Source organism: Camelina sativa, chromosome 5, assembly GCF_030686135.1.
Source record: "Camelina sativa cultivar CO46 ecotype springtype chromosome 5, ASM3068613v1".
In the NCBI taxonomy this organism is placed as follows: domain Eukaryota; kingdom Viridiplantae; phylum Streptophyta; class Magnoliopsida; order Brassicales; family Brassicaceae; genus Camelina; species Camelina sativa.
Genome location: NC_141884.1, coordinates 37,465,584 through 37,491,052, shown reverse-complemented (window position 1 = coordinate 37,491,052; position 25,469 = coordinate 37,465,584). Strand labels below are relative to the sequence as shown.

The window sequence follows — 25,469 nt, the reverse complement described above, 5'->3', positions numbered from 1 at the left end:
CCTCTATTTTATCAATTGTAAATAAATGAATTGGTTAGTGTATGTTGCTTGTCCCCTTTTTTAGGTTGTGCTTTAAGCCTTTACGCTCTATTAATAGATCGATCAAGCGTCGTCTGGTATATATAGTTAGACAAATTTTCTCTTTATAGATGTTATTTGAGCAGAAGAAAATGAAAAAAGCATTATTTCTCCCAGGCTTAAAGGCTTGACCGGTTCTATAGGTGTTAAGAGCTTTGTATACTCTCCCGGCCGGTAAGACTCCATCATATGGCCTCTCCTTCGCTGGCTGGGGATATGGATGTATCGTTCACTCGACAAGGTCCCAAAAGAAATCTTCATTGTTGGTCCAAGCTTCCTCAAGATCTCCTGCAATCGATTTTTGAACGTCTTTGCTTTGCCGATTTTGAACATGCTAAATGTGTTTGTTCATCTTGGCAATCCGCTTCTAGACAATCTAAACCAAACAATGAAATCCCTTGGATGATTCTATTTCCCAAGCACAAAAATTATTGTTATTTGTTAAATCCTGAAGAAAAGGACAAGGTTTACAAAACTCAAGATCTCGGCAGCGACTTTGTAAAGAGTTTTTGTGTGGCGAGTTATAGAAGCTGGCTTTTAATGAAACCTCGATATGAATACATTGACGACCCTCAATATAATCTTTACATTTTAGATCTTTTAACCCGCGAGAGGATCAATCTACCGACTTTCGAATTGGAAACCAGACTCGCTTCTCCGATATTATGGATAGACGAGAAAACCAACTATTACCTAGTTATTGGAATGGTTGATGAAAAAAATGCAATTTCTTTCAAGAGAGAAGACAAGTCGTGGAAACAAATTCCTCTTACGTTAGATATAGCGGAGTGTTTTGACATGGTTTACAATGATCACAAGCTTTATTGTCTCAACTATTATAAACTCAAGATTTTTGATTTTTCTGGAGAAAATCCAGTTCAAGTTTTCAAAATTAGCGTACGTGAATGCATACTAATATCTTCCAGTTTTGGCATGAGACTTCCTGGAATTCCATGGGAGGTCCAGAGAGGTTACTCTACGGATCGTATAGTAGTCACTGTAGGTGGAGATGTTTTAATTATTAAGGGCCGACGTCCAAGATTGTGCCGAATATGGAACTTTGAAATCTACAAGATGGGTTCGTCCAAGGGGGACAAGTGGAAGGAAATTTTTTCTTTGGGAGACGAAGCAATTCTTTTTGATTTGGGTATCACAGTGCGCACCAAAGACATTAAAGGAATCAAGAGAAATTCGATTTACTTCAACGGCAATGACCTTGATGGTATATATGACAAAAACAATGTTTTCATATTCAGTCTCGATACAAAGAAGGTTGAACAAACACACTACTTTGTTTGTTTGTCCATTTTATGCAATGACGCGAGATGGTTTCTTACCAAGTTTCAAACGATAATGATTGAGCCTATATTTTGTATTTGTTATATAATAATATAAATGTATTTTTTGCATATTATGACTACATTTGGTAATAGTTTCAATATTGATGCCTTTGAGCATGTAAAGCTTTTGATTTTAATTTCAATTATATATATACTAGAGGTTATTCCGTGCTACGCACAAATTTTTTTTACTTTTATTTTACAATCAAATCCCATATATTAAATTATTGAAAAAGATTCTTTCTCTCTTCAAAATAGAGTTACCCACAAGTTTAAGTAAGAAAAATAAAAACCTCCTGTTCTTGTAAATTTCACTTGGTGCATATATTATCTTTAAGAGATATGTCTAATACTAAATTCAACAAATCAGTTTCTAAAAACCTAAAAACATTCAATTCTGATGAAAAGATCGGCTAATTGTCGATATTTGACATCATCATCACAAGGAGATTTGAACAATCCATAGCATAAATAATAATTTATCCATATCCAACCCCAACCGACACTCTATTACTAAAAACAAACCTTGATGTATAATTTAATTTGTTAGTCTTGTTTAATTTATTAAATAACAAAATGTATAAAAGATTAAAATATCTCCCTGTTTTACAATTAGAATGTGTTGTTTTGGGATGCTACCAATTTGTAATACATATACGGTGCAATTTGAAATTTGTACTGTCTTTTTTTTATGTGGCTTGTATTTGTCTTTGCTTTGCAGATGAAATGACAAATGATTTTATTCCTTTTTCCTGCTGGTTTCTCCCAACATCAGAAGTTTTTTTACTTTTGTTGTTGTATTTCCTGTCAACAATAGACCAATAATGTTAAAACCCCAATCAATGCCTTTATCCCTTGCAAATCTTGGAGAGACTTCAACCTCAGTTTTAAGCTTTGGTTTACATCATCAGTAATTATCTGTTAAATAACAAAAGAAAAAATGTAAAATTGAAAATGTTAAAATTCAAGCGTAAATGGTTTATGATTCCTTGTTAACATTTTTTCCACATGTGTGTCTCAAGTTCTAAGGGTAAGTGGTGTTGATCGTCTTTGATAGATGTGCAGACTGACAGTGAAACTCTTGTACATAGAGCCGTGAAATTGTATGTAGACTCTTTGACATTGGAATAGAATGTCCTCCCTATTAAGTCTTTGATGAGCTAAGCCACCTCGTCGTCCAATTGATCTAAGTTGGCCTAAGAATAAAAAAGTGACTTGGGTTGGCAATTTAGTTTGAATAGTACCTTCAAATAGTTAGTGCACAAAATAAAATTAAAAAACATATGAAAATAACTATGAAACAACGGATTGCCACACTCCGGACTCATTGAAAACAACACACCGGAGTATTCCCACAGTTTTGGATGGAGAGAAAGTATGACGTGTCAAGGTCAAACCAGAGTTTTTAATTTTCAAATTAAAGTTAGTGCATGAAATGTAGTGCCACCTATTGCGCAAAACACAACTTCAACCACTTTGGCTTTACACCAAAACCAAATGTTCCTTAAAAATATCAAAACGATGTTTTAAGTAATAGTAGTAAAAATAAAATATAAATTGGTCATATTACATGGCCTCCATCCTTGTTGTTTGACTTAAGTCTCTATTTGTTCAATCATGTACAAATCTTTTGGGTCTTAATAAATTTTGCCAACTAAAATTGACGGGACATTACTTTCCTTGAATAGTTACTGGGGAAAATATTAAAGACTATAAGATTGTTGTTCATTTTAAAAAATTATTATACGAATATTGGAAAAACTGATGTGAAAAGTAAGACAAAAACTGATTTAATTGGAAGCAATATATATTACATGTTGGAGAATGGGGAAAAAACATTTATACAGAATTAACCAGATGTATATGAAATAAAATATCTTTTGCGGAATTATTGGAGTTCAAAAAACATTGGGTTGACGATGTTGCATTCAAATATAAATAGTCTGCCCAGAGTGTAAGAAGTTTGGCATGTGTTACAATGACAAGTTTTTCCCCAAAGAGAGACACTGCTTTCCCCGAATCAACAGATCTTCGAACTTAGATAGATGAGTTGCATGTCTGAAAGCAAGTAAAAAATTAGTTAGAGAGGAAGTTTTTAATATACAGTAGGTGAGATAGGTGTGGTGTAGATTAGGTAGTTGATTTACATTTTCGTCTAGAAAGAGACATTTAAAGCTGAGTAAGAGATTGTTTCTTCTAACGTATGGAGCTTCCGAAAAACAATCCTATTTTTACTGGTAGTCATCATTAGAGAGTAACTCTAGAGTAGAGTAGAGAGCAATTTTCTTAGGTTGTAACATTTTTAAAAGCGTAGTTAGTGTGTGGAGTGAGGGTGTTGATTCCCAGTTGATTAATGGAGAGAGATTATAATAATAAGAAAAGTAATCAGAAATTAAATTCTATTGGATTATAATTTTATGGAAAATAGATTACTAATATTTAATTGGAAATAAATAAGAAAGCAATTATGAAATGACTTAATTTACTTTGATGGCAAGACGTTACGTTTTCAAAAGCAGAATGCAAAACTAAAACTAAATTTGAGCTTCAATTTAAATACCGTATGGGAGGAATAAAAACAAAGGGGCTGCATGTTCAGATCCCGTTTGTTTGTTTGTTAAGGCAAATTTTTTAATTACCAAGGGATTAAGTTGACAATTGTGACCATATTTAATTAGGAATGGACAAGTGTCAACTATATAAAGCGCCAGATGTCATCGCCTCAAACAAAGTTTAGAAGAAACTTTTTCTTATATGAGAAAGTTAAATGATCCAACAGATGGGAAGTTTCTGTCGAAGTTAAATGATCCACGCATGGTGTTTATATAATAAGACAAGGTTTTCTCTAACTTTTACTAACAACATAACACCTGGCTAACTATATATCTGACACGTGTACTAATATGTTTAACAAAACCATTCATTCTCGCCCAAAACCAGAAATAAAAAATCAAGCCCAACTAACCATACATTGGACTACTCTCCTTCTACAATTTTGTCCATCGTACCAACACCTGTAACCTCAGATTAACCTTCGCCGTGGCTAAGCAACTCTCCATCAGTCATAAAGATTCTGGCCGCCGCAGACGAAGGGACCGTCAATGTTTACCTCTCTAAGAGGGTTGTGTTTATCTCTCTAACAGGTTCGTCTCTAAATCCAATAGGGTGTTCTCATTGTTTAGGGTTCATTCGCAGTAATCTCTAATTCAGCATCATCTCAGTCTTCCCCTTATGGTTTTCAATAAAATTCTCTTAAACTTTGGTTTCTTTCGGAAAAAACTCCAGTGGAGACCATATAATTCAATTCCATTAGAGACCCACCCCCTATTTCAATCGTATCTAACATTAATTTGAATCAAGTTTCTGCAATCTATTTCAATAATTGTCTTAAGTTACGTACCATACATATTTTCCAATTTCAAATTAAAAAAATAGCTATGATCCTTCCCATAAATTAGAATAATATGACGCATTACTACCATTGTATTATTTGTATTAATTATTTCAATCTTGATTGAGTTGTCAGAATCCCATTAAAAGAAAATCAGTCGTTCCCCTCTTATGTTCTCCGTTTGATAACGTAATAAAAAAATTCAATCTTTAAAGAGTTATCAGAATCCCATTAAAAGAAATTCCAATTTCAAATTAAGAAAATAGCTATGATCCTGCCCATAAATTAGAATAATATGAAGCATTACTACCATTGTATTATTTGTATTAATTATTTCAATCTTGATTGAGTTACCATTGTATTGATTAATTATTCCCATTAAAAGAAAATCTAGATATTAGGATATTAAAAAAAACGGGTCGGAAAACAAACCAAACAAACTCCAATTTAATATAAATACCATATCAATTATAACCAATTAAAACCATCAAACTAACATGCTTCTAAACCAGGTTCCAACATAAATAATATAATCAAACACAATGAGATCATCCTCCTCCTTATCGCCATGATTCCACGCTACATATTATCTGCACCACAAACACAATGAGATGCGTGAGTATTACCAGAAATACCCAGTGAGGCGATCCTCCCATCTACGAGCTATACACACAAGCAAATCAAGAGTTCAACCACAAATAAAACATAACAAACCAGTCATTATAATAAAACACCCAAGAACATATTCACCACACCTACACGGCTACACATTATCACACACAACAAGTTATACAACTCAATCGCTCAAATAAGCCCATGGTCACGTACTCACCTTATCAAGGTGATTCAAACAACAAATACAACCAGGAAATACTGTCATCGTATCAGAAACAATCCAGAAACATCATACAACAAGTCACACAACCAAAAGCAACCTTGAAGCAAACTGGATAGAAACATCAGAAAAGAACAGTCACAAAGATGAAACCCTAAAATAAAAACCAGCTGTTAACTATCAAATCCCTCTAGTGAAAAGCTAGCCCTAGACGTCACAAAGCTTCCCACAAAATCTCGTGCCGATCAAAAATCACACAAGACCACAATCTCAGTTACAATCTCTGATGGTCCAAACTCGCGTCTGAGAAAACGTGTCTCACGAAACTGCCAATAAATCATCGAGTTTAAATCTAAATCTACTTATGTAAAAAGGAGAATGACGATACAATACTTGGGAATAACTCTACCAAATTTCGTTACCTTTGACAACGATTTGATATGTCAAAACTGTTTCCTCCCAAACCTTAACAATTCTGCTTCTTCTCCTTCTCTCTAAGATAAAGCTTTGTTGATCTCTTTCTCCTTTTCCTTTACACCAAATCGACCAAGGTTCTCTCTCTTTCTCTGAGACTCCAGTGTCAACAATCTACAGAAAGGAGAAGGAGACATCACTTTTAGAAAGACTACTAGGGCTTTTGGTTTAATTAAACTGAAATAAATTAAAATCCACTCATTTGGTTTAATCAACACAACCCAAATTATAATCGCGGAACACGGATGTTACAATAGTTTAAAGAAATAGAAGAAAAAAATCTTTACCAATTGATTGAGAAAAAAAATACAACTAACTTAACAGCAGAAAAACAAATTAAAAATTTTGTGATGACATTTTGTCTCTGTAGCTTTTTTTTTTTGGTGAATATAGTTTTTGGGTTTCTTCTTCTTCTTGGTTTTTGCGCAAAGCAAATGGTCATCTCCCTTTATATATACAAAGAATAAAGTCTGTTATCGAATTATGGTTTGGTTGCTTTGTTTTTAGCTGTAGTGAATGCTCGATTTCCTCCTGATTATGATTGCACAGTAGATACGGTCCTTTCAGTTGTTCGACAGATTGGATACCCAGAGGAACTTGTGAAGAGTTGGCAAGGGAATGATCCTTGTGAATTGTTCGGGATCAACTGTCAGAATGGTGTCATCACTAGTATCACCGTCATCTCGTTGAACATGACCAGGTTTATCTTCCCACAATAGTTTTTTTGTTTATGTTTTGCTTGTAATTAGCTTTCTTTTTGCTTATGTTTTGCTCATATTTTATCTATTTTTTGCTTTGAAACATAATGATACTTATGTTTTGCAAAAAAAATTTATAAAGAATAACTCTCTTTATTATGTTTAGAGAACAACTCAAAACTAAACACCAAAGCTCTTACCTATGATCACAACGATCAATAAAAATATTTCTTGTTGTAGCACACTTTTGCTATTCCTATTTACAATAAACATTTTCTTTTTAGCCTATCATATCCATAACCAACTTTTAAGAATGTCTTGAGCTACAAACTATTGGAGGAAGCTGGGGTTGCTTGCTCATGCAAAGGTCAGCGAGCTCAACGAAGAGACCCACAACGTCATTGATGAGGTAGCCAAACTGGAATTCACTGTTGCGCTAGGGAACTCGCACAGAGACCAGACATGAGTTATATTGTCTTTGCAGTGACTTCACTCATAGTACATTGGACACCTAGTGAGATTGAAGAGGACAGAGATAGGACGATACAATTTCAGAGATCATAAAGGAATGGAAGGAGCGTGAGGTCAAGGGAACCAGCAGCAGCATCTGCTCCTGATAGTATCTCACTCAATTTCACTCAATATCTGTTCAGTCTTTGGTTTTGAGGGAGGTAGATTTCTCATATCCTAGTGTCAAGCTTTGTTATGTCTCAGTTCTTGCTTTTGATTTTTACTTGTGATCTACTCCAATTTTTACATTTTTATTGTTTGTTATATGTTATGGGTCTCTAGATTAGATTTAGATAGTTTCAAGTATCTATATTAGGTCTTCAATTGTGGTCAAAGTTTCGTCCTGATCTTTGTTTCAAATGTATTTGTATTGACTAATTCATACAAATAGAGCTGATTGTCATAATAGTCTTCTTTACATTTGTTTCATTTGTTATTCTTTGTGCCATGCAGCAAACGAAGCTTTAGAAACCAATTTGATGTGAAGTCTTCAGAGTAAAGAGATTGAGTGTGATGAGAGGCTCAAAAGTAAATCATTAGAAGAGAGGAGCAGTGGTCTAAGTGTGCACATCAACATGCCAAGTTTTGTTAAAGAGATGCACTTCACTTGATGAGAATGTTACTCTACTCGCGTGTTGGATATGGTTTCACCCCACCTTAACAGGCCTCCACTCCACCCATCTAGCACATGATCAACAGAGCTTTTAGAAGGGTTGACCGACCTAATAAAACAAGTTGGGCCGACAACATACCTAGAAGGCCCGTTAAGATGCTCGGTTTATTTAAACCAAAGCCCGAGCACGGACAACCGCCACAGTAAAGCGGTACCACATCGATCCCATGACAAGGAGATGGTACATCCCATCAACTATAAATAGAGGAGGGCCTTGAGCAAACAAAGACACAAGTTAACTGGAGTAGGAGTCAGGAGATTATCCGATTCTAATTCTAAGTGCTTAAGTTGTATTATTGAGTATACAGTTTTGTAACTAGACGACCGACTCTTAGTGACATTACTGTAATCTTGCCGATCCTTGAAAAACTCAATAAAAAGTCCTTTGTTTTGTCCCATTTGTTACTTATTCTATTATCGTCGACCTCTCGATCAACATCACACGTTTATCATCACCATCATCAAGCCAGAACAGAAACAAAAGATGGCAACCGGAAGATGTCGACGTTAAGAATTTTCTTAAACCCTTGAGGGGTTTTGCTTAAACTCTTATTTGGGGATTTTTTTTTAGTGTTTGATTGTTATCGCGAAAGAGAGAGAGAGAGATTGCAACTCTTATTATGGCTCTCTCTCTCTTGCTGATTTGAAAGAGAGGATGGTGATGGAATACGAGAGTTTCGATCAATTGAGAGTTTTGTTGATTTGATTTTTGCCTTACTTCACTCCTATTGAAGAAGATGCTTTTGTTGTTCTTCGCACTAAAAATTATGTATCCAATTAAAAATGAGGTTTATTTATTTTCGTAACTTAATTTGTACAAATTACATTTTACCAACGAAAAGGTTTTTTTTTTCTTTTGGCATAGAAGGTTATTTTTCTTTTCAAATTATTTTACTTGATGATTCATGTAACCAATAACCATATATGGTTTTTCTAAAATACTTCCCATTCATTTACATGATAAATATGAGGATTATTTATAATATAACTTTGGGGGACTCTGACTCTCACATCAAACACTTGACTTCAAAGGAAAAATGGTCTGGCTTCCCATCTGTTGTGTATTTATTATTTTTTTATAATAAATAAAAAAAATAAGAGTCTCAAAATAGTAGTCTCCCAATGGAGATGCCCTAATAGTACTAAACAATAGAAACCAAAATAATTAAGGATTTAGTAGAGGAAGATAAAAGAAATGAACAATTATCTAAATCTAAATTTAAAGGATTAAAAAAATTAATAGAAAGAACACGTGTCGCAAAAATAGAGCGCCATATGTCGCACTGATAGACAATGTTAAAAAAACCTTGTCATATTACAGAAGATATATAATTAGAGCGCCATATATATATAACTTATATAATATGAGAAGGTTTTTCTAACTTTTACTCATATTGCGACATTTGGCGCTCTCTTTTAGTGACACCTGTTATTTTTATTTTATTTTTTAAAAACAAATTTATATCATTTTCAATTCTAAATGATCATATGTCTAAGTTCTCTTCTTACTGTTGGTACAATTGACATATATTTTTAAATCCACTTTTATATCTTAAGTTCTTTTGTCAAACAAAATCAAATTATTTTATAATAAAATCTCATATTATATATGATACAAAATGTAATATTCTATTACATTTACTAATAAATAACTGATATTTGATACATCTACTTTACATTTTTTTTTTTACATTTTATTTAATTTGTCTTTATCCTTTAAAGTGAAAAAAACACACACTATTTTATAATTAAAGAAAATATCATAATAAAAACCATATCTTGGATGAGAAATGAAATAGTTTGAATACATGATTATGATTAAGCCTTTATGTAATTTTTTAAACCTTAATTTTTACACGTTTTAAAATCATATAATATTTTCTTTCATTAATTGAGTAGGCAATAAAGTTAGTCAGTTCCACACTACCACTAAAATCCTATTAAATTATGATAAATTAGACAACAATAACTTTTCCTTTCATATCAATAAACATATCAACATAAAATCTATCTTATCAAGAGCATTTCAGAATTGTTGTCATGTTTAAATCATATATATATATAAGAAGATTTTCATATATGTTGACTTTCTTGATTTTTTATCTATTTATTTCATTAGAAAATTGTAAGTGACATATTTAAAATAGTATTAATTAGATCATTAAGTTTGATTACTTCTTATATGGAAAATATATTAAAATTTTATATTTAATATCATGTGGTGGGTTACAAATTGCTTTTACAATGCATTAAAGAGAGTTATAATTTCAATAACCATGAATTGAAATGTCTTTAGTCTAATGAAAAGATTTCCTTTGCAAATATTTATGTTACAAAAGTTATGACACCAAATTCTATAATTCCCAAATTTGTAACTGTTAATAAAATATTTTGAACCTAAGAGTAACATCTATCTAACATTCAAATAGAGTACGTATATATAGTCATAGGTAGACATTTACTTAAATAATGGACTCAAAATTACTCTCAAATTCTAGACCTGTTATAACATATATCATCAACGCTGCAAAAAAGATCATCATGTTTCTTGATTATGATGGTACCCTTCTCCAATCCTCGATGATCCAAACAGAGGTTTGATGTCTAGCAAAGGGTCCTTATATTAACCAAAATATATATACTCTTTCTCTCCATAATCAAGATATATTTCATGTGTTCTGTGTTTCACAGATGAGAAGAAGAGTGAAAAACATGACCAAGTATTTTCCAACTTTTATAGTTACGTAGATGCATTTTATTTTTGGTAGAATAGTTACATAGATGCATTGACAAGGTACATTTTGTAAAATAACTTTGTTTCCCATTTTCTTAACCAAATTTGTTAACGATCAAATTATAATGTCACATGTTATTTATTATTTTTATTTTTGTAGATTTATAGCTTAGTGAAGCTAGCGGAACTGTATTATATAGAAGCCATCATCGAATGGAATCAATGGATATTAAAGGCTCAGCTAAAGTCTTCTCAAGATACAAAGGTAGATTCTTAAAAAAATGATTAACTAAATTTTAATCTGAATTCCTTTATTTACTTTTTAATCAAAATTTATTCTTGGTTTTTATATATGTAGACATTAGCTAAACGTCTTTATTTTAGGTTTATGTGTTTGTTTTAACATCTTATCGAAAAAGGATCCAAGCCAGTTTCGGAGGACAAGCAGACTAAATAACCTTAGACCACAAATTTATATTATGTTTTAAGGCCATCAAATAATATGTATATTATAATAGTTACAATATATTTTCCTCACTAAAATCTACTCCACCCATTCCTTATTGATCCATTTTCTAGAGAAAAACAAATATTGCACAAAAAACAATTTTTAGGTTTTCTATATTTTTTTAATAAGTAACTAATGACAAATTATAAACTTCAATAAAAAAGAACTGAATATTCTTGGCTGAAATTCGTTAATCACAAAAAAATAATGCAAGTAAAGCCAGTGTTTAATATGTTTGAAAATCCTAAAATATGGATTACTCAGGAACAGAGGGAGTATTGTCTAATATAACCATTTAATACAGTCCCAGATAATTTTAAAAAATTTCAATGATAGGAAGTGATTTTAGTCAAGTGGTTACAGCACCACCTCTGCGACCGATCCCACCGGAATTCGATTCTACTAAATCGCGTTATCTCGCTTAGTAGGGACTGGCTATGAATTAGGCCTTGTCGATTATATGTTGACAAAAAAAAAGTCAATGATAAATGGAAAGAAGGCCGGAATATGATTTGTGCCAAATAAGATTTGTGGCAACATTTTCATTTTGTTGGATGAAAGGGATTTTGTTTCATATTACAATATTGGCGAGGCTGGATTGTGGTGAATCATTACCCATGAAGATGGGGGCATATCAAAGGCACTTCAAACGTTTGGACCAAGCAAAATGAAAGTTAATTATACAGAGGTAAAGTAAGTCGTAAAAAAGCAAGCAATGAAAAAACGGTATATCAATACTCCATAGTATAAAATTTATGAAAGTTAAATATTTTATTTATGAAATCATTCACAAAATATAAAAAGCTGAGGAAAGTTAATTCGAGAGTGATGGAGAGATAATGTTTAGTATTTGGAGTTTAAGGTTTAGAATTTAGTTACTTTGTATATATATAAGGATATTATTGAAAATGGATTACAAGATAAGGTATTTCTTTTAAAATTATTTGTTGTTAAGTATATTTTTAGATGATGAAAGTAAAATTAATTAACATATAGAACAACATTAAATTATCTATCAAAGTAATTATATAGTAAGGTCTTATAATTTTCTTTTTAGACTACTTATCAGTTTTCTCCATAAAAAAAAAAACAAAAGTGTAAATAAATTTAATTAATCGTAATTACTTAACGGAAATACCAAATTAAATTGATTTTGCGGTAACTAAAACAATGGTCATATTATTATAGTAACATATTGTTTAAATATTTTCGACAATACTGTATACTTTAACTTTTTTCTCTATCTCAAAATGACTCTTTTGTGAAGCATCATATAACAAATATATATCAAAATATTGTAGTTAAACCATAATATTATAAAAATTAATTTTAATATATATAATAACAATTACATGTACATTTCATATACAATTAAATAGAAACTTCATTCTTTATTTCAAATTAATAATGCATATATAACCCACGCATCGCGTGGGCTACTTTCTAGTATATATATATATATATATGCATTTTACTCTCTGTAGAAAATCTATAATTAACATTAAGAAAACTTGCCTCTCGGGATAGTTGTTGCTCGTACTCTGATAATTTAATAGACTCAATAAAACTACCCTCCTGCTTAGACAACGAGTGGAAAAAGTTAAACAGGTTGTTGCACAAATGGTTAGTAGACCTTGAAACAATGTATTGATTGATATAAGTAGACAGAGAGAGAGAGGATGCTAACTTCGAGTCATCGAGTGCATGTTCTTTACTTGAGAGATGCTTCCTGAAATCATCAAGGCTTTTGCGATCACAATCATCGCACAATTTGCAATAAAACATTGCGGTAGATTCTTCGCTTTTTTCACTGCACCTCTGAAGAAAGTGTGTTCTCGTCTCTGAAACTGTGTCTAAAGAAGAAAAAATAAAACGAACTAGAGCTCAGAAACAGGAATAATTAAATTAGGTTTGCTTTCAGCAAGTAAGTAACTGGAGGATGATGAGAGGACAAACAAACATACCTGCCAGTAAGCTGTCCCAGAGCCACTCTGCAGAGGTGACCAGGATTGACATTTTATAAGGCCTATATGAATAAGCCAGAAAAAGGTTGTATTTCGTCACTTGTTGAAGCAAGGCAAGAGGTTTTGAGAAGACAAGGTCCGTAGTATCGGATATGAGCATCATTGTACGTAGCCGGAGGAGGATTAAGGTCTTGCCACTTAAGCAAATCCGAAAACATGCGCGTGTATGTAACATCGAGAATGGTATGTGCAACATCGACTCCAGTGGAAGAGAGCCCACGCAGGAGGTGAGCAGGGGTTTGTGTTTGGTCGCCATAGGCAGTGATGGAGACAGGACCAGAGTAGCCTAGTTTCTTGAACGCCACTTCTAAACTCGGACGGACCCTGCGAGCATCATAACCCTCTGGAATAGGACAGTCGGTCATGTCCCACCACACGGCTATGTCTTCTGTTGCGTATTCAGGCTTCGCCGCAGCGTTCCCCGACATTTTCTAAACCCTAAACAAATCACAGCACGAAGTCCTCCTCGATCTGTTTCTTTTTTTTAATAAGTTTGATGTATATACACCAAACCAAACTTAGTGGGCCTAAATGAAGACTCTAGGTAATGAACTGTGTCTGTCACATTAACAACAACAACAACAACCCTAGGTATCTCGTCCAAGTCAAATTGAAAAATCTTGTAATGCACCATGGATAAAACCAGCAACAGCAAGCAATTCGTAAATCTTAATTCTCTCCCCTTCTCGATGTGATTAAAATTCATGATCACTCTCTGAAGTTTAAGACTGAAAGTGTTGGAAATTGATCCAATTGCTAGCAAGGTGAAGAAGCGAAGAGAATCGTGAAAGAAGAAGTCGATCAAATGTTGTTTGCTGTAGAAGAAAGAAGAAGAAGAATCGTGAAAGAGAAGAAAAAGGTCAGTGGGCAGAAGTGAACAAAGGCCCATTATACATTTGTGAAAATCCAACCGTCAAGTTTTCCACTATATAAATATACATCTACATTTTTTAACCAAAAACTCTATAAATCACAAGAGATTGTACAAAACTATATTTACATACTATTAAGGGTCGCTACATCTCCTACTTTCCCACCTTAATAGTCGCAGCGATCTCTCGAACCTTGTGAGATGAAGGAGACATGAACGTAGTTGGACTAGAACCTGTCTTTTTAGACCAAGTCTCTAGCTGTTGTAAAGTGGATAAGACATCAGACATCTCAGGTCTTAGCTTAGGTTCGGTGTTGAGACACCGTAATGCGATGTTGGCAGCTGCACAAGCACCTTTGTGAGGGTACTGTCCTCCAAGCTTTGTGTCCATTATTCTAAAGACTTTTCTTCTGTCAACCAAATAAGGTATTGCCCAATCCACCAGATTACGTTCTACTCCTACTTTAGATTTGTCTAGTGTGGGACGTCCCGAGAGTAGTTCGAGTAACACCACTCCAAAGCTATAGACATCACTCTTGGACGTTAACCTACCGGTTGCTATGTATTCCGGAGCTGCGTAGCCTTGTGTGCCTATCACTTGAGTTGTCACATGTGTTCTATCTCCTGTTGGTCCGGCTTTTGCTAATCCGAAATCAGATAGCTTTGCATTAAAATCCTGCATTTACAAGACCATTTCAAGATTTAAAGAAGCAATTAGTACATTAACAACTTGCATCCAAGATTTTAATAAATTAGAGTTTACTATTTCGTTTGCTTTTAACAACTTACATACGTACCACATCAAGTAGAATATTGGAGGCCTTGAAGTCTCGGTATATGACTTTAGCGTCGTGGAGGAAAGCTAGCCCTCTCGCTGCGCTAATCGCTACTTTTATCCTCGTCTTCCATGAAATTGGCTCTGCGCCTCCTACGCACACAAGCAAAACAACCAATAATGAGAACACTTTATAGTCAATATGGCATAAACTTGAATGTAACTGTAGCTCAACCCAAATCTTACTTCTAAAAAGATGATTCTCGAGGCTTCCTTTGGGCATGTACTCGTATACCAAAAGCCGTTTCTCTCCCTCTAAGCAATATCCAATTAGCTTTACAAGATTCATATGATGAAGTCTCCCAAGATAGTGAACCTCAGTCTAAAAAACCCACACCAACACCTTTATTATTTTATTTGACTTCAGTCTTGTTTGGTTGTATAGATTAAAGATGATGAACTTACCAACCACTCTTTATGTCCTTGAAACCCTTCTGATTTAAGTTTCTTGACTGCAACGACCATACCGGACCCTGGTTTCGAAGGTGACAACGAGCGTTCACCTATCCAACCCTTATAAACATAACCAAAACCACCTTCACCGATCATACTATTAGGCTTGAAGTTTCTAGTAGCGGTTTTGAGCTCGTTAAATGTAAAGGCCTTAAGCGTTGGAGATGGTAAAAGCTCTCCTTCACTTCTTGGTGTCAGATTTGACCATGATGAAGTAGTAGTGAAGCTATTGTTGCTGTAAGAAGGTATGCTTAGGCTTGAAAGACGAGATGAGTGATTCGGTTTAGGTGAAATTCTTGTTGACCCTGTTGTCAAATTTTGACATCAAAGTAAGTATATACTTGGGAATTAAATGAAAGAAAGCTTTAATGAATAAAAAGGTACTTATACATATCCCGGAACCATATAGACAAAGAGAATTAAAGTAATCTAGTATCAAAGATCCATATCTTTAATTTAAGTAGTGGGGTTTTGATTCTTACCTCCAAAAGTGCTTTCTCTGTTATCTACTCTTGCAGAAGAACCCAAGCAATTACCCATTAGACAGATCAAGAAAACTAAACCGAGGGTTTCTTGTCTAAGGAAGCAATGAAACAGATATTAATCTTTATGGATCTCAGAGGCAGAAGGAATGTGAAACAGAGAAAATTAGAAGAAGAAGAAGAAGAAGAAACAGAGGATTTTTAGTATTAGAAAAATAGAAAAGAGATAAAGACAAAAGCAAAGGGTTTGTTTTGTATTATGAATTTTATTTTTGTCTGTCGTTGTCGTCGGCGTTGGTCAACACCTAAAACGTGTGCACCGCCCATCACTACTTTGGTCTGTTGCACTTTCTAATTTTGCATTTTTCTTCTTCCAAGTTATCTTTAAAGTTTAAATGTTAGTATAATACTCCGTGTGTTTCACACATACAGTGTCATTCTGGAGAAAATTTATTGTTTCACAAAGAATGTCATTTTGAATTACATATTACATATATATAATTCACGTTCTCCCAAATATGTAATTCAAATATTCTTTATCATTTAAAACGTCTACACTAAGAGAATAAAAAAAACATCATTTTTGTAATTTGTTAAATTTGATACTCTCTCTGTCTCATTTATAAGATGTTTTAGTTAAAATACACAAAATTTAAGAAACTATAAATATATTTTTATGTTTATATGACATAATATTATTTAATATTTATTTTATAAATTTTACCAATTAGATAAAAAAAACTACAGAATACAAATGGTCATAATATACTAAATAAACATAAATACTGCATTTAAATTTGAAAAAAAAAAACTTATAAAATGGAACAAAAAGAAAGAGCTAAAAAAATTATAATTTGGAACAGAGGGAACATTACATATGAAATCGTTTACCCATTTGAACTAAAACCTGACCATAAGCTTTTGATTAACGACGATATAAAATTCCATGATCACAATAATATAACTTACAATATATAGTTTTTACATTCATAGTTACCAAAAAAAAAAAGTATGTTAAGATATTAAATCTCGAGACCAGTGTAAATGTGAATCACTAATCGTGGTTGATCAGTTACGTATCCTTTGCACAATTTTTAGAAAATAATTAACTTTTAAATAGAGAATGAAGCGTGAAGTGGATATGATTGCAAAAAATTAAGAAAGGTGCAAAGAAGTTTATAATGAAAAAGGTCAATGAAGAGGGTTGGAGGAATTATTGCTTTTCCTCCAAATAAAAGGTTCCAATCTTTTGTTGGAAAAAAAAAAAAAAAGGTTCCAATCTTTTATCCTAAAATTGTATATCATGCTTATTGAGTTTTTCTAAGTCAAAACATCTTTTAAATCGATGACTATTCCTCTTGTTTTTTTGCAGCTCAAAAGCTCTTTGCAAAATTGAAAGGTATCACTTATCTTTCATATTGGGCTTTAAAAATGTCAGATCCAATAGTGCCTTATATATAAAAACCCATCATCGATTTTGAGCAAACATTTTTTTGATGAATATTGCGAGAATATGGCATTGTATAAGCATTTTCCTTTACTATTTTAAATTTATGCCAAAAAGTATTGTTTCTCATACTCAAGATTACATAATTGACATACTTGGAAAATGGAAAGATTCAATCACTCTACAAGCTGGAGATAATAATGAAAATTGCTTATACAACATACTATTCTCGCAATATTGGTTGTAATTCAGAACAAAATCTTTGTATCATTGTTGATTTTCATTAAGCTAAAGCAACAAGAACTGGTGTGAAAAGAAATGTGTACACTTAATGTTCAAACAAACTGTCTAACATGTATAACAATTTGTTTTCTAACTTTCTCGTGGTACAAAGAAGATCCATCCAACTGATCTGATATGGCTCGAAACAGAAAAGATATTCAAAGTTTTAAAATCGTTATCTCTAGTAACAAGTATAATATTTTGTGGCTTGTAAGCCTTTACAAACTACTTTCTTGTTTTAGGTTTGATTCACACATCAGCAATTTGGTCATTGATTGAATCTATTGGTTAAATCTGTCAGTCCTAAAACAAAACAAAAAATTAATATAACTTTCTTACTTATATATGTGTTTTAATTTTATTAATAAATTAATAGTACTTATTAGTTATTACTCATGTCCATACAGCTTTTTGGATATAAATCATCCGGAACCAAGCGTTCTCATGAACCCATCATCGATTTTGAGCAAAGATTTTGGTTCAAAATTTTTTATTTCTTTAATATTAATATACATTTATAAAAAATGGACAACAAATTTCAGTATTTTTTTTTGAAAAAATAATTATTATTAAAACATAAGTTTGATTCATAACAATATTTGCTATAAGAAATAAACTACTGTAAAAAAGAGATATGATGTTGACTATTAACAGGATGCAATTCTATTTGGACAAAATAAACCAAGAGGACCATTAATTTACTGAACGATGCAAAAGGTAAAAATAATTTGACCAATTCACTTAGAACTAACAAAGAATTTATCCAAACGATCAAGGTCATACATCCTGCTTATATACATGTTTGAGTAGATCCAGTACAAAGTAGATCTAACAACCGAAACTTTATTCTAGAAAAGGTTCATAACCATTCATTTTTTTAATATAAGAGCATGTTAAATGCGTAACAAACCTTCTTGATCAGAACACTAACGATTATTATCATGCATATATTCCGGAAATTTAGTTTTGCATTTATCCCTACAACAAATATTGATTAAGCGGAAATCGAGTCCCGCAACGTCTGAGTTTATAGTCTACCAATTTAAACAGAATCAAATCTTAAAAGCACTCTAGTTAATTGATGATAGTAATATACAAACACTTTGATATTCTTTTACTCGAGCTAATCAAGCCGGATCGAGGGTTCAAATGTCACATCAATGAAATTTACATATGTACGTGTTAAGTCACATACACATATACGTAGGCCACCACTAATTAATCTATATATTCACTAGACTCGACCTTGTTTTTGGCAACCGAATTTATGTTTTCTAATTTAGTGGTGGTCACTCAATAAGAAGTTCCCTCACGAAAGTCGGTCCCAAAGTCCAACTTGAGTTTTTGGTACTATAATATATATGTGTGTACATAAAATACCGTAATTCGACCGTTGACAAAATAAACGAAAAACATTGCAAAAAGTATAAATATATGTGGAAACGTGAAATGGCAACGAAAGATCGATTGCTAACACTTAAACAAAGTCCAAAACATCGAACCACTATCCTTCATGTCATTGCCAGTCACATGCATCCCATCTCTTTTTTCCCTTTATCACTATTTGTATATATTTTATTTACACTAATATAACACCTAAAGAGAAAAATAATATGTATACTTATGCGTTTATATGATATATATCATCTTTTTGTTTTGTTAAATATTATTTATATTATCTTGCTCAAAGTTTTGTATCTTTCGTTGGAACTTACAGCATATAACAATTCTAAACAATGTATGTACACTGTTTAGTGTCGTATTTTAGTCCACGTATCGAATGACGTCAAAATACTTTTATTTTAAAGAAAGTTCGAACATACAAATATAATACTCAATTTCATGAATACATCTCTCCAAAAGTGGTCATCTTTGAGGAAATTTAGCTATACCTAAACGTTCAGTCGTATACAACATATACCCATTCATATGTAGTTTTCTGATAAAATTTACAACAGCGTAAAAACAAAATGGTAAAACTGATAACAAATTATAAAAATTCATAGTTTTCATAGTTAACTTGTATGTAGCTTAAAGACAACATATTGTGATCTTATCTACTTTTAGTTGATATTCTTCTGAGCCATTTTTCCATTGGAAGTGAGTAGTTTAATAAGGGAATTGAAGCAGCAAGCACATGGCCACATAGCCAGCTCTTCTTTACGGGTGATTCTTTGTTTGGTTGTAGCTACACTATGATTATAAAACTAGTTGAACATACATGTTGGCATCTGATACACTGTCACCAAAAATGCCAAAGAAAATAAATAAACTACAATTTACAAAGAGATTTTATATTAGAAAATGAGGAATTAATATCCAGCAAAGCTGCAAAAGATTAGATTATGGAAATGCACATGATCCCATAAAGATTCTTCCATTAATTAATGCATAATGGCGCATTTTTACAAACTTGATCTCTCGCCCATCATCATTTTTTTTGTCAACACCATCCTGATCCTCTAGGGGTTTCAGATTCTGTCACATGCTTGCTTCTTCGGTATAAATTTTCATAACTTTTTAACCCTCCTCTAAACTACCAAGTTTACTATCATCCTTTTTCAACTCAATATCAATATATTAACTGTTAGTAAATTATCAAATTGTAGATGCTAACTTGAAATCGTGAAAAAAGGGTTACAGTTTCTCGCGTAGTCAATTTTAAACACCGACTAATCATTATAGCGACTTAAAATGTATTTATAGTATTATCGACATATTTTTTAAAGTTGATTTTCATTGGACGCTCAGGTTATCGCTGTCATCTGAATTAGTTTAATCTTGTAACCTTTTACGTAACATGTCAGAGATATTTTGTTTCAGTTTGATCATCGATTATAAGAAAACGTTGTGAACTCCTAAAATATATAACCACCAAAGATGATTGTACGAGTAAGTGTCCTGTCGATATAATTACGCTTCTGAGCAGATTTGATGGATTTGACCCTTGAATTGTGTCCACACACCATTCTTTGTCTATATGAAATCTTGATTAGATTTACAACTTGAATAGAAAACTTTGATAGATGATTAAAAAGTAAGATATTTGGAAAAGTGAAAACTTCAAAATGTTTTTACCCATATATGGCTAGCTAGTTTCCCACTTCCCACATCTTCATGATATGGGTTTATGGTAAACAGTTCTTTAAATTACATTAGTGTAAGTATATATATATGTGATGTTTAAGTATTGAAATCATGGGTGGACCTAGGTGGGAAGATACCGGGTCCTAGGAGTAATTGGTAAAATGTGGCCTATTGACCACTATAACCTATTATTCGATACTCATATTTCAGTGAATAATATATTTTTATAGTAATAGTAATGTTGTGACTCTTGTGATAAAAAAAAGTTTTGGACTAAGCATAATATATTAAATACAGTGGATCTGATTGGTAACGTATCCAAAGTTGTACAGGAAATATGTAAACTGAAACTGTAAACTATTACAACATAGTGCAAAGTTGTAAGAAAGAGTTGTATATAAAAGCTATACAGAAAAACTGAGAGTAAAATTTTTTAATAAAAGTTTTAGTAAAGTTTTTGTGATTGATAAAAATTCAAAGTTGTACAACTTATACCGTTTTAGTTTTGTTCACCAATCACACGAGTATAATGCAACAATTTATAACTAGAAATCAAACTCAAGAATGTTTTATCCCATGTATGCATGATTCTATGATATAGGATTTATCATAGAAACATATGCAAGTATGCAACATATGCACGCAAGGAAGTTCTTTCCTAGCTAATCGTACAAGTTATAAGTATATTACGTGGAACTAGTGATGAGAGTGAGCAACGCATATAAGTGTATTTGAAGCATCCAAGTTTACAAAGGGTCCATTAACCAAAAAAGCAAAGCAAACCAAACACGGTTAGCTAAAAAGAAACTTGAACTTTATGAAAGAAGTGGGTGATTCTAGTGGGTCGCACCAACTCATTTCGTTTAAATTTTTCATTTAAATTTCTTATGGTCATATTAGAGACCGGAGATAGATCGTGCTGAACTTTGGGGCGTATAGCATCACAATTGCAATGTGGTTTTTAGTTATCACCAAATATCTGGATAAATTCATCTGTGTAATTAACCTTGAAGATGTTAAGTAAACTATGTTATTTATCTTGTTTAGGATTCCGTAGCTAGCTGCACTTCAAGTCTCTTGGTTTTGAAAAAGTTTCGGTGTGCGAGACTATAACCGCTGTTACTAATGGCACCCTTTTTTTTTTTTTTTGGTTCCACGTCCCTTAAGCCAACAATAGCTTTAGTCTCTCTACATCTTTACGTCTTAAGCAACTTTTATTTCTAGCTTTTCTTGTCGCATTCTTTTGTCACTAGCATCTAAGTCCCGAACAAGCTACTTCTTCTTACACTTACATTATACAAAGCACATGCAATTTAATTCACGTCCTTTATAATGATTGGTTCAAACATTTTCAAAATTACACATAAAAAGGCAGTGAAAATTTAAATTTATCACCAAAAAAGAAAACTTCGGTTTCTTTTTTTAAGAAATTTCGAAAAGTTTAAAAGTGTCGGCCATTTGGTTGTGGAAGAGGAAAAGGGGGTTAAAAGGAGAAGAGTCGATTAAAAAGGAGAGTGACAACTTTCCAACCCCAAATTGTTTGCTTGCTTTCTTCCAACTCTATTTGTCCGTTTCCTCTATCTCCCTTGGAATCTGTGTGTGTCTCTATGTCTCTTGCTGCTTCCATTACTCTGATCACATTTTAGAACCTCTTCTATGTAAAATCACATATCATCTTTAAACAACTATATATTGAGAATATGTGAATCTCATAATGAATTTGAGTTGATGAAATATAATGAGAATATATACATTGACATGTTGTTATTTGGTGACACGATATTTTGTATATGAGTATATCAAGTAATATAGTGTTACGTATAACATTGTCATTGACAAATAAGTTGTTATTTTACACGATAACAGGCTATTTTATTTCATAATATGTTACTTAATTTGTTTCTTGAAGAAAAAGAAGAAAAAAAACACACACACGGTGAAATGAATAATATGAAGACTGTAGAATAAAAGAGGGTTATGAAATTCATGGTCTGCTGCATCGTCAGATTTTAAATATCGTACGTCTTTTGTAAGGTCTCGTGATTACAAAATTCACTCCTTTAGATTTTGTCCCATCATTTTATTTTATTTTCTTCGATCTTATATTTAAATTTAACCCGCTCGACCAAATCATGACATATGCAGAATTTATTTCATGGATTTACTCATTTACACAAAAATATTAATAACTTGTTTCATGGAAAACGTCCTTTTCATTGTGCATTCCATTTATTTCTTCCCACTTCTGAATATGACGACTACGACCACATGGTGCCAGTACCCACGACTAAAACAATACTATATAATAATATACGTTATACAGTATTTTATTTTTCTATGGGCCATAATGAGATATATTTTTAATATAGTAAAGATGACTATTACCCATTTTTTAGCATCTCATCACTCAAAAAAAAAGAATAGACTCGGTGGTGTTTGGTTTACAGATTTCAAAAGTGAGCTAATGAAACATGCATGGGTTCTTCTGATCAAAATTCAAAATACAAAAAAAATATATATGTATATATAATAAATAAAAAAAGAAGAAGAAAAAGAGAGAAAAAAGACAAGTAGACCAGTTTCAGTTGTACTGTTGCTGATCAAGCCATGGCCAAAAACCAGAATGGTCATCCATTGCACAGAACATGTTACTGATACTGTTCTCTTCTTTCACCATACTCTGTCCTGAAGACGAGTTTTGAAAGAACTGCATTGTTGTAGTAGTATTCGTCGTCGTCCCGGTGGCTGGCGACGACGGTGGGAAGAAGTGTCTACCGAGTGTCTGCGGTGGCGGTGGTGGTTGGCCACCGGTTAATGTGCTTTCGATCGATGGAGGCGGTGCAGTTGAGATGTCGAGTCTGAGATTATCTGAACTGTTATCACTTCTGTTACTGCAAGATCCTTCTGTGTCTTTGTTTAGGTTTATTGACTCTGTTTGTTCTCTGCTTTTTAATCCCATTATCTGCGTAATTAGAGACAAATTAACACTATATGATTCGAATTTTATTAAAAAAATAAACAGAGAGTACTGTGTTTTGTGATAAGCTGATTAAGAAAGCTATTGTTTTCAGATCTCTGTTCAGACAAGAGTGAAGAAAAAAAAGAAGAGATAATGATGTTTTATAAAGTCATGAATCACGTATAGTTTTCTAACCCTACCTGAAAGCAACTCTTGATCTAAACAATTATTAACAAAAATAAAAAGTTTGAAAAAATTATGATCTTTTTACATGTAAATTAATTGAATTATGAAATTATTAACCCAAATTTGGTTATCTTTAATCTTTATAGAACAAAAATAATATCATCTTTTTAGATTAAAGTTTTTTTTTCTTTAGAATTATGAGAATAATAATTACCTCAGCTTGGAGTTTCTGATTATGAGTTTGAAGAAGATCATTTTCAGATTTAAGTGCATCAAACTGTCGTTTAAGAGTATCATAATCTTTCTCAAGCTGCTTTGTTTTCCAACGAGCTCTTCTGTTTTGAAACCAAATCGCGATCTGTCTTGGTTGTAAACCTAAGGCACGAGCCAGCTGCATTTTCCTCTCTGGTTCAAGTTTGTTTCCTAGCTCAAAATTCTTCTCCAGTGTCTTGACTTGTTCCATGTTCAACCTTCTCTTCTTCTCTCCCATCTGAGACCCATCATCTGAATAATCGTCTTCTCCTCCATTCATATTGTTCCCTGGTTCTAAATCACAACACCCTTCCATTGGAGATCTCTTACCTAGAAACGAAGCAAACCCTGAAAACAGAGCATATATCATTTAGAAACAGAGGAGATGAATGCATTAGTGTGTGTGTGTGTGTGTGTGTGTATTACCATGGAGATCTTGAGGTAGAGAGCAAGAAGGAAGGAGAGGAGCAAGAGAAGGAGATTGATGAGGATGATCGTCTTCGTAAGAGGTTTGGATCATGAAATTTGAAGGGAAAAAAGACATTCCATTATTACAAGACATCTTCTTCTGTTTTGCAACAGGAAGATATAAAGTACTGTTTGCTTGAGTTTTTTGGTCGTTTCTCTTTAGTTTTTTCTTCTTACCAATCTTTGTCTCGAAGACATCATCACCCTCTTATAAATCTGAATCTCTTTTTTTTTTCTTTTTTTTTTTAAATGTGTGTGAGTAGGAGAATCAAAATGAGAAAGAGAAAGAGGAAAAAGAGAGAGAGGAAGATAGCGAAATGTATCGGCCTAGACTATACCACTTCTGGTTATTTATTTTCTTCTCTTTTTTCGTTTTATATAGAAAGGGCTGAAAGAGAGAGAGGACCTCTCTAAGCTGTGTATAGATCAAGACGCACTCAGTTGATTCTCGTTAAAAAAAAAAAAAATTAACTCGATCAAATAGCGTAAACTTCTTTTATATTAAGCTAAAGTTGTATATCTAATTTAACTCCAATTTTTATTTCTATTTTCCACTATAGATAGATATTTCAAAACCATTGTTGATTCCAACCAAGTGGTGGTGGGATCCAATTTAATTGACCATGGTATACTTAGTAAAGTATTTCGTGATGCTTGCGAATTCACTGTTTAACCAAATTTAGATTCGACCAAAAATAAGGACACAATTTGAATATGAATTGAGATGTAATATCTACTTTGAGTTGAACAAAAAAAGGACCATCAAGAGGTAGAACAAACTTGTTTAGTGTTTTCGCTAATGTTTTTATTGTGTTACCATTCATATCAAATTCGCAGAATATTACGTCTTTTTGATGATGAAAAAATGCAAGAAAATTATAA

General features: G+C 32.6%; 2 protein-coding genes, 1 long non-coding RNA gene and 2 pseudogenes across 6 annotated transcripts; 2 read left to right on the top strand and 3 right to left on the bottom strand.

Annotated features, from left to right (window-relative positions):
- Positions 1-172: 172 nt before the first annotated feature.
- Positions 173-1,575, top strand: LOC109132948 (putative F-box protein At5g66830 pseudogene; annotated as a pseudogene). The gene has a single exon (XR_015558564.1). The product of XR_015558564.1 is annotated as a putative F-box protein At5g66830 pseudogene (transcript).
- Positions 1,576-4,370: 2,795 nt separating this feature from the next.
- Positions 4,371-7,487, top strand: LOC147944852 (uncharacterized). The gene is made up of 3 exons (XR_015557857.1): positions 4,371-4,561; positions 6,626-7,225; positions 7,301-7,487. It is a non-coding gene; the product is annotated as an uncharacterized LOC147944852 (long non-coding RNA).
- Positions 7,488-11,277: 3,790 nt separating this feature from the next.
- Positions 11,278-13,783, bottom strand: LOC109132947 (uncharacterized; annotated as a pseudogene). Its single transcript, XR_015598103.1, has 3 exons — positions 13,206-13,783; positions 12,929-13,094; positions 11,278-11,308 (listed from the first exon to the last, which is right to left on the bottom strand). The product of XR_015598103.1 is annotated as an uncharacterized LOC109132947 (transcript).
- A 377-nt stretch (positions 13,784-14,160) lies between these two features.
- On the bottom strand, positions 14,161-16,252 carry LOC104788056 (putative serine/threonine-protein kinase PBL18). 2 transcript variants are annotated; one of them, XM_087451212.1, is made up of 5 exons: positions 15,907-16,252; positions 15,377-15,729; positions 15,158-15,293; positions 14,926-15,064; positions 14,161-14,812 (listed from the first exon to the last, which is right to left on the bottom strand). In XM_087451212.1, the coding sequence occupies exons 1-5, from the start codon at positions 15,962-15,964 to the stop codon at positions 14,779-14,781; spliced, it is 720 nt and encodes a 239-aa protein (XP_087307338.1). In that variant the 5' UTR covers positions 15,965-16,252; the 3' UTR covers positions 14,161-14,778. The 2 variants fall into 2 exon arrangements, with proteins under 2 accessions (XP_087307338.1, XP_010512035.1); XM_010513733.2 differs by having other exon boundaries at positions 14,934-15,064; positions 15,907-16,184.
- A 6,795-nt stretch (positions 16,253-23,047) lies between these two features.
- LOC104788055 (homeobox-leucine zipper protein ATHB-13) lies at positions 23,048-25,010 on the bottom strand. The gene is made up of 3 exons (XM_010513731.3): positions 24,546-25,010; positions 24,082-24,467; positions 23,048-23,684 (listed from the first exon to the last, which is right to left on the bottom strand). The coding sequence occupies exons 1-3, from the start codon at positions 24,679-24,681 to the stop codon at positions 23,304-23,306; spliced, it is 903 nt and encodes a 300-aa protein (XP_010512033.1). The 5' UTR covers positions 24,682-25,010; the 3' UTR covers positions 23,048-23,303.
- Positions 25,011-25,469: the final 459 nt, after the last annotated feature.